Source organism: Penaeus japonicus, unplaced genomic scaffold, assembly GCF_977035675.1.
Source record: "Penaeus japonicus unplaced genomic scaffold, GWHDUDI00000001_assembly GWHDUDI00000031, whole genome shotgun sequence".
Taxonomy (NCBI): Eukaryota; Metazoa; Arthropoda; class Malacostraca; order Decapoda; family Penaeidae; genus Penaeus; species Penaeus japonicus.
The window spans coordinates 13,713,573-13,723,572 of NW_028234433.1; the positions used below are offsets into that span (position 1 = coordinate 13,713,573).

General features: G+C 48.2%; 1 protein-coding gene across 1 annotated transcript in view; it reads right to left on the reverse strand.

Moving 5' to 3' along the window:
* Nucleotides 1-9,884, reverse strand: part of ft (cadherin-related tumor suppressor fat) — a 244,143-nt gene extending 234,259 nt beyond the window's left edge. The window contains exon 1 of the mRNA XM_086555718.1: nt 4,450-9,884. Within this exon, the coding sequence (XP_086411844.1) occupies nt 4,450-9,666 (5,217 nt within the window). The 5' untranslated portion in view covers nt 9,667-9,884. The remainder of the gene's footprint in view (nt 1-4,449) is intronic.
* Between the last annotated feature and the right edge of the window lie 116 nt (nt 9,885-10,000).

Consider the following 10,000-nt stretch of genomic DNA (forward strand, 5'->3'; position numbering starts at 1 on the left):
ATCAAAGTAGCTTTATAATTTCACCATCAACTTTACATCATTACTTGGTGTTGTTTATGGACCTCGGCCGACGATAAGGAGAAACAGATGAGATGGGATCCCTCACTGTCAAGAGGCAGGGGGGAGGAGGGGAGAGAGGGGAAGGAGAGGAAAAGGATGAGGGCAGGAGATTGAGAGGGAAGGGGAAGGAGAGGGCAGGAGAGAGTTGGGAGAGGGAGAAGGAAGAGGACAGGACAGAGTTGGGAGAGGGAGATGGAAGAGGACAGGAGAGGGAGAGGGAGGAGGAATAGAAAGGAGATGGTATGACAGGGAGAGGGAAGGGCAAGGAGAGAGAAAGAAGGAAGGAAAAGGAAGGGGGCAAAATAGGGAGAGTGTAATGGGAAAGAAGAGTATGAGGAGGGCCGTGAGAGAAGGAAGGAGAAAGAGAGGGAAGGGAGGGGGGGGCAAGACAAGGCAGGGGAGAGGTGAGGAGATGGATCACAAGAGAGAGCAAGGCAGAGTACACAGAACAGTACAAAACATAGAGAAGGGAGGAGAGGCGGGAAGGAGAGAGGAAGTAGGTCAGAAGAAAGGAATTAAAAGGGGGAGAGCAGTGAGAGGGAAAGGCAAGAAGAAGGGCAGTATAAGGGCAAGTCAAAAGAGAGGGCAGTGAGCGGTAAGGTCAAAAAGAAGGGCAGAATAAGGGCAAGTCAAAAGAGAGGGCAGTGAGAGGTAAGATAAAAAAAAAAAAAAAAAAAAAAAAAAGAGGGAGCAGCGGGAGACAAGTTTGAAAAGGAGAGCAGCGGGAGGGAAGGAGCAGAAGAAGCAAGCCAAGGATCCCCAGGACGTAAAAGGAGCAGAAGACAATGGGAAATGCAACCGAGGACCCTGATGATTATGACGAGACAGATGGAAGGTCCGCCCTGAGTTGTCAGGGTGGGCGTGCCTGTACTTTATGCATCTGTGTGAGTCTTATTTTTATGGGCAGGCCTAAGCACTCCGACAAAGCCAGCGTGAGACTTCATATCAATGGAAATTAAATGATAACAACATATGAAATTAGAGAAAGAAGGATGATGATTACCTTAAAGAAAGACACTAATTTCATTTTTTTTAATCAGCTAAAAAGCTATGTGTATTAAAAAGGCTTGTACACAACAGACTTGATTCTCTATGTATGTGTGAGTTTCGTGTGTCAAAGATGCATTAGATGAAGATAAAAGAAGAAATATGATGAGATCATAAGTATTTCGATAGATTGTACATGACTGTGACGCCCCCCCCCCCTTTTTTTTTTAATGACAAACAAACAAAACAAGAAGGCTATAGCAAAGTAATATATATATATGGAAAAATAAATAAGAAAAAATATATGCATTGATATATATATAGTTAAATTAACCTACTATATAAATTTGCTGTAATTTTGAGTGATTGAGAAGTATTTGACAATTAAATTATAATTAAATCCAACTAATAGCTCCAAGCAAAAGGTTATTACAATAAATTAGGCTTATAAAATGTATTATAATCGCTTTATCATTGCTAATCGTCAGCATTATTATCATAACGATCATCAAAATGTTAATTGCATAATTAACATAATCAGAATTACTTATCTTCATTATCAGCATATTATCGTTAATATCAACATTACTAACCAAGATCATAAAAATAGGATTCATCCTGATTATCATATCATATCAACCTTTCCAGCACTAATAAGTTAATTTATATTAAAAGCAATATTCTACCAATTAGTATCACAAAAGCTACGTACGGACATAGAAATGCAGACGAAAAATAACAAAAAAACGACAAAAGTATTTGGAAAGCGATGTTCAACGAATCATTAATGGCTGCATAGAAAAGGGAATATCTAAGAAATAATGTTTATGTTGACAAAAGCGTAGAAAAGCGAACTAATGGAATAAGTGGAGACCATTAATTTGAATACAGATAGGCATGCAAGTGTGAATAGATATAAGTATATGGATATACACGAAGTCACCCATTACACATATATTCTCACTTAGATACATGCATAAAAAACATAAATATATTCTTACATACATGCCTACATACATGCATGCATATATACATACATGCATGCATATATACATACACACATGCATAAACACATACATACACACATCTATCCATCAGTCTATCCATCCATTCATCCATCCATCAATCAATCCATCCATCCAACCATACACTCGCACACACACAAACACACACACACATAGATACATACATACATACATACATACATAACCCCCCCCCCCCCCCCAGCCCCCCCCCCCCCCCCCCCATCACAAAAAGTCAATAAATGCCATCAAATAACCATCTGCGTTCCCCAGACACGTTCCGGTCGTGTTTCCCGTGATTCCCTCTCATGTTCGGCTAACGACTTGCTTCCGTTCACGTTTGAGGGCGAATTGGCGGCTTGGATGCAAGAGGGTGTGAACGGAAGTGGCAGAGGTGGTCGATTGTTGTGGTTGAAGCAAGGTTCGAGTAGCCCTTAATGTATATGTTGTCTTCTTCCTGAAGAGTTTCTTCGTTTTTTTTGTTGTTGTTTTTTTAAGGAAGTTGTCGCTCCTCTTGTGATGATTGTGGTGTGTTTTATTTTTATTTGTGTTTCTCTCTCTCTCTCTCTCTCTCTCTCTCTCTCTCTCTCTCTCTCTCTCTCTCTCTCTCTCTCTCTCTCTCTCTCTCTCTCTCTCTCTCTCTCTCTCTCTCTCTCTCTCTCTCTCTCTCTCTCTCTCTCTCTCTCTCTCTCTCTCTCTCTCTCCCTCTTTCTCTCCTTACATATTTTTTAATTGGGTCTTTAGATGGAAGTTTGGTATTTTCTTTTTATGAGGAGTTTCCTCTCCCTTTCTCTCTCTCACTCCTTTTATTTTATCTTTCAATCTAACTTTTACTCTGTGTCTCTCTCTGTCTACATCCCTCTCTGTCTAAATCCCTCTCTCTCTATGCATTATACTGTTGTTGTTTTTTCTTTGATCACTTACTAATGAGTAGTATAACTTAGAGAGAAAGATAGATAGATAGGAAGATAGATAGAGATAAATAGAGAGAGAGAGAGAGAGAGAGAGAGAGAGAGAGAGAGAGAGAGAGAGAGAGAGAGAGAGAGAGAGAAAGCGAAAGACAGACAAACAGATAAACACACACACACACAATAAAGACAAACGGACACAACACGAACAAAACAATGATAAACCGAAAGACAGCAGAAACAATATGAATAATAAGGCAAATACACGCCATCTCGATAAACAAATAATTATACAGCCATTTTTCTCGAGAAGTCTTTAACAGTGACGGAGGCTCTTTGTAACTGACAGGAGATGATATACAAGACTTGTCCTTGCGAGAGGCCGGGGTAAAAATACACTATATCATTTATATATCTATATATAACTATAACTATATAGTTATATATATGTATATATATATATATATATATATATATATATATATATATATATATATATACATACATATATATATATATATATATATATACATATATATACATATATATGTATGTATTTATATATATAGTTGAGACGACAGATTCTTCATGTTGACACGACGCTCACGTCTCAAAAGAGATAAGAGTGACAAGTGACAGTTTTGATAAGCTAGGGCGTTTCATCCAAAAAAGGGGCATCAGAAAGCTACACAGTTCACATCTCGCCGTGAAAAAAGGAGGGAGAAATTCCGGGAAGATGGCGGTAATCCGGTGCTGAGTCACAGTGTTATTCATAGCAAATCCTTCTTTATAGAGCTCTCACGATCATCAAGTCTCCGCCTCTGCCCGTCCTTTCTCCCCCCCCCCATCCTCCTCCTCCTCCCCCTCCCCCTTTTTCACATCTCCTCCCCTTCTCCTCCTCTGCCTTACTTACTTGTGATAAAGCCACCTCCTCCTCCTCCTCCTTTTTCCTCCCTCCTCTCGCTTCCGTCCTCCTTCCTCCTTCTCCTATTCTTATTCATCCTCCTCTTACTCCTCCTCCTCCTCCTCTTTCCTAACTCCTTCCTCCTACTTCACACACACACATATATATGTGGCTTCATCTTGTATGTGTATATGTGTGTGTGTATATATATATATATATATATATATATATATATATATATATATATATATATATATATATGCATATGTGCTTGTGTGTGTGTGTGTGTGTGTGTGTGTGCACATAATTATTTACACCCATGTATATGATAGTGCGTGCGTGTTTACCGAATTCGCTGATTAAAGGCTCAGGCGTGTTTCCTTCTCTCCTCGTAAGCGCTTTCGATGCTCACCGTTTACATCCCCTGATACTTTACAATTAACCGATCAGCTGCTTAACTGCATTGTTGTGACTGAGATAAAAAAGGAATTATGGAGTCGCATCACGACCGCCATTTAATATTCATGCACATGCAGACGCTGTAACAAGCAGTACAAAGAGCTCTTACCTGAGTAGTGGAGAGCTTCGGCGTGACCCCCTGGGTGACCACGGCGGCGACGGTCACGAGGTAGTTCTCGGGGCCGTTTTCTCGGTCGAGGACGGCGGCCGTGACCACCTTCCCTTGCTGCTGGACGGCGAACATGCGGTCCATGGGCCGACCGTCCGCAGCCGTCACGTTCACCACGTAATAGGCAATATCCGCCAACGCGTTGGAGCCGAGGCGGGCACTCACTGTCGCGACGGAGGTGTCAATGTTCGAACTCTCGAGGACGGATCCCGAGTACGAGTTCTTCAAGAATTTAGGTCCCTCTTGCGACGACGTGGTGAGGATCGTTAGGTAGGCGTCGGAGGATCTTCGCTGGGACTGGACGGCCTCGTCTGTGGCGCGGACGGTGACGGAGTACATGATGGCGGGGGAGGTCACTTCTCGTAGCAGCTTCAGTGCCCCCGTCACACGATCGAGCCGGAAGATGTCCTTATTCCCGGCCACCATTTCGTAAGTCACCAGGCCGTTGGGGTTGGCATCCAGATCGCGGGCGGAGACGCGCATGATCTCGGTGCCTGCGGGGGAGTTCTCTCTCAATATCCCGGCGTTCATGGAGACGAACTGCGGCGCGTTGTCGTTGATGTCCTCCACGATCACTGTGACGAGCTTCTCCGCCTGAAGCCGCGCTGATTTGGGTTCTGCCTGATCTGTGGCAACGACGGTCAAGCGGAACGTGTCTGAGAATTCACGATCGATGCTTTCCAGCGTCGAGACCTCGCCGGTATTTTCGTCGATGGCAAAGTGCTTTCCGGGAGGTTCTTGGCTCTTGATGGTGTACTTGATTTTCCCGTTCTCCCCAGAATCGGGATCTTCGGCAGTGACGGTGACGACGTGAGACTTCGGTCTGATGTTTTCGTCGATCCTTCTCCATATAGCGGTGTTGGGGAAGGCTGGTGGGTTGTCGTTGTAGTCCTGCACATGCACCACGAAGGAGATAGTCGAAGTCAGACGAGGAGAGCCGCCATCTGCAGCAGTGATGTTCAGACGGTACAGACTTTGCTCTTCAAAGTCTAAAGGACGTTCCAAGTACAGGGTTCCTGTCTTGGTGTCGATGCGGAAAGCCTCCTGCATATTGCCGCCTCCGATCATGAAAGATACTTCTTTGTTTACTCCCAAATCTGCGTCTGTGGCCTGGAATTGCACAAGCACGGTGCTCACCTCGGTTGTTTCTACAATGGAGATCTCGGACTCGCTCTGTGTGAACTCGGGCGCGTTATCGTTCGCGTCCAGGACATCTACCGTGAGCGTGGCAGTGGCGGTGAGGCCGACGGGGCTGCCGAGGTCCGCTGCCGCCACCGTCAGGAGATACCTGGGTGTGGTTTCACGATCCAACGGCCGGGCTAGTGTCACCTGTCCTGAGGTTTCGTCCACCTTGAAGCGTCCGTCGTCATTTCCATCTACGATTGTGTAAACAACGTCCCCGTTAAGTCCCTCATCGGCATCTGAGGCTGATATTCGGATGATATTTGTGCTGATGGGAGCTTCTTCGGGAACCTGTGCTCTGTATGGCTTCCTCATGAATTTCGGCGGGTTGTCGTTGACGTCTGTGATATAGATGTTTACTTTTGCTTTATCTCTCAGACGCGTGATGCCGTTATCGAGAACCACTGCCTCCATAGATATATAATCCAGGCCAGTTACTTTGACGAGTTGTTCTCGGTCAAAGTAGTGCAGCGTTTTCAGAAAACCACTTTTCGGATCGACCACAAAGTCATTTTGATTCGTAGCTATTGAGTAAGTGAGCTCGGCGTTTCTCCCTTTGTCCCTGTCGGCCGCTGTCAGTTTCCCGACGTAGGTGTCTGGCGGTTCGTTCTCGGCGAGGTAGAAGGTGAAGGTCGAGTTGGTAAACATAGGGGAATTGTCGTTCTCGTCGATGACGTGTATGACGACAGAAACCGTGGAAGACCTGGGCGGAGTGCCGTGGTCCCTCGCCACAATCGTCAGGGCGAAGTAATCTTGCGCCTCCCGATCGAGGGCGCTCTTGACATACAAATATCCATCAGGGAAAATGCCGAATTTCCGCTCTTCGTTGCCCTCGGTGATGTCGTAGGAAACGAAGCCATTGAGGCCGTCGTCTTCGTCGGATGCTGTCAGGGCAAAGAATCTATCGTTGACGGGTGTGGACTCCAGAAGAGATGTCTCGTAAGATCCGTGCTCGAAGATGGGCGTGTGGTCGTTCACATCCTCCACTGTGATGATGACTACCTGGCGAGACGATAAAGGAGGCGATCCGGAATCTGTGGCAGCTACTTCTAGCCTGAAGCTGTTACTTTTGCTGTATTTCACGGGCTTCTTCAAGAAGATCATGCCGCTCGATCTGGATATGGTGAAATAGTCGTCGGGATTATTAGACAAGCTATAAGTGATCTTGCTGTTGACTCCATCGTCGCTATCATACGCCCGTGCGAGGTAGACCTGATGCCCCACAGGCCAGTTCTCCGCGACAGTGGCATGAGCTCGCGTGATGGGAAATTTGGGAGGATTATCATTGACATCATCCACGGTGATGTTGACCCAGGTCCTCCCATAAGCAGACGTCGTGGTGGCGACGGTGCGAAGCTGGTAGCTGGCTGCTTGTTCCCGGTCTATTCTCCTCGTAGTTTTTATTACGCCAGTCTTCTCGTCAATGGAGAACACCTTATCAGGATCCCCGGCGACGATGGCGTAGCTCACCTCTCCTACGGAGGCGGGGTTCACCACGCTCACAGCTCCCACTTCTCTTCCCACTGTGGGTTCTTTCTTGGCTTCATCTTCGACTAGAGAGAAAGTATACCCGTCACTCTCCTCAAATTCTAGAAGTTCAATCTGATTACTCTCCACTACAATGTCCACGGTAGCATCTTCAACAGCCTTACGATCACCCTTGTCTCTTGCAGCTACTGTCAACCGATACTGAGCCTTCCTGATATGACTGAGTCTCCCACTTAGACGTAAGATACCGGTCTCGTGGTCTATTTCAAATGTATTATCATTATCGTCACCAGCATTGAGTTCGTACGTTGTTACGGCGTTCTCCCCGACATCTTTGTCCGTTGCAGAAACCCTTATCACAGATGACCCTAAAGGCAGGTCTTCAGGTACTACGACGAAGTATTGCTGAGGATAGAACTCGGGGCTGTTGTCATTTACATCCTGCACACTCAAAATAACCGTAGCCGTCGACGAGAGAGGGGGTATTCCCTGGTCTTTAGCTACTACTTTGATTTCGTATTCAGGCATTGCTTCTCGGTCTAATTTCGTCATGGTCGTGAGGCGGCCTGAGGATACGTCAAGGGCGAATATCCCAGGATACATGTGTTCCACATCCTGGTCGAACATGTAGGAGACGCTGCCGTTCGTACCTTGATCGTGGTCCACTGCTGACACCATGGCGACCAAAGTGTCTGGAGGAGTATTTTCTGACAGGCTGACATTGATGATAGTCTGGGCGAAGGTGGGCTTTTCGTCGTTCTCGTCCAGAATAGAAATCTTCAGGTGCGTGTAGGCTCGCTTTGGGTTTGGCCCACCATCACGAGCGGTAATTTTGAGGTCGATGGAATCCTGTACCTCACGGTCGAGTGGTGCTTTGGTAGTGATGAGTCCACTCTGCAGATCAATGTCGAACCACTGATTATCGTTGCCAGAAATAATGGCGTAATAGATGTTTGAGTTAACACCTGTGTCCTCGTCGTTGGCAGTGATTCCAGCCACGTAGGTGCCGATGGGGACGAGTTCACTGAGGACGGCCGAATACTCACTCTTCTCGAACACTGGCTCATGGTCGTTGATGTCGTTGACATGGATGATCAGGAACGCAGTTGATGACCTTGGCGGTGTGCCTTTGTCTGTGGCTACAATAGTCACATTGTATTTACTGATTTTCTCTCGATCTAAGACGCCGTTGACGCGCACGATGTCGAAGTCGGATTTGGAATCCAATCTGAAGTGACCGAGTTCATTGCCAGCTCTTATCTCGACGGTAGTTTGCCCGTTGGAGCCTTCGTCAGCGTCTATGACAGAGACCGCCGCGACCACAGACCCATTTTGTGCATTTTCATCGACAGTCGCGAAGTCAGCCGTCGGAGGGAAGTACCTGAAACTGACTACCGGGTCGTGGTCGTTGGCATCCAGGAGGTTCACCGTGACATAGGTTCTTCCATCCTGCAAGGGCGACCCATGATCTCGCGCAAACACTGTAAACACACAGCTCTTTGCACAAGGCTGCGACTGCTGGCAGTTCTGATGGCAGCTGAGTGGTTCCACGGTGCTGATTATACCGGTTTCTGGATCCACGCTGAACTGAGTTTCTGTTTCAGCCAGGTAGTACGTGAGGCGAGCGTTATCCCCGATGTCATTGTCTGTAGCCTGGACCTGAAGCACCGACGTCCCTGGGGGCACCGACTCGTTCAGCGACACGATGTAGTCGCTGTGGTCGAAGATGGGCGGATTGTCGTTCACGTCCAGGATGGATACATTGACTAGCAAGAATCCGTAGCGCGGAGGAGAGCCACCGTCCTGGGCGGATATATTGAGCTGATAACTCGCCCTCGTCTCACGGTCTAGCTTGCCTGTGGTCTCCAGGTGCAGGTATGGCGTTTCACCCGAGGGATTTATCGTCACGTCGAGCTTAAATTTGCCGTCGTCGTTCCCGTCTACGATCTTGTAGTCGGTGGTGATGTCGTTGTCCCCGGCGTCGCCGTCCGTGGCCGTGTCGAGGATGACCCTCGTGCCGGCGTTGGCGCTCTCCGAGAACGTAACGTGGATGGACGGCTCCGGGAAGCGCGGAGAGTTATCGTTGATGTCGACGACGTTGATGCGCACCTCGATGGGGTAGGTGGGCTGCGAGGAGAGCACCACCAGGTCGAAGCGGTCCATGGCGAGCGCCTCTCGGTCGAGCACGCCCGTGGTGCGAATCTCCCCGGTGGTGCCGTTCAGGGTAAACTCCCGAGGTGCCTCGTTGAAGCGATAGGTGAAGCCGTCCTGGAAGGGGATGGCACCCACGAAGGTATTGGCCGGCTGGCCCTCCATCACAGAAAACTTGACGCGCGTATCCTTAGGGCGCGATTGCATTTTGTCCTGCCCCTCTTCCACTCCCCCCTGTAACCCAGGCCCAGGCCCTGGACCTTGCCCATTAGTCAATAGGCACTGCAACACTAACACTAGCACTAGTCTGAGCATGATGGCGGCGTGCATGGTCATGGTTGGCAGAGCGGGCTGCCCGAGCCGTGCCCGTGGCCGCCCTGCGAGTCACCCCCTACACACTGCCGCGGTGTGACACCGCGCATGGTCACGCGGCCCCCCGCCCACAACTACCACCACAGCACATCATCACTCACACTTCAACACTGACTGATCCAGGGGCAGGGCTGCGCGGACTCCCACACTTCACCACCTCATAAGAACAACTGGGGGCGGCGCGGACCTGAGCCACGTTCAGTGGGCTGGGGGCGGGGCAGCCGCGCCCTGGCCAATCACAGTCGCCCAGCCCGCCCGGCCCGCGCTGCCCTGCCGCCTCGCCGCCACCACTGCCACC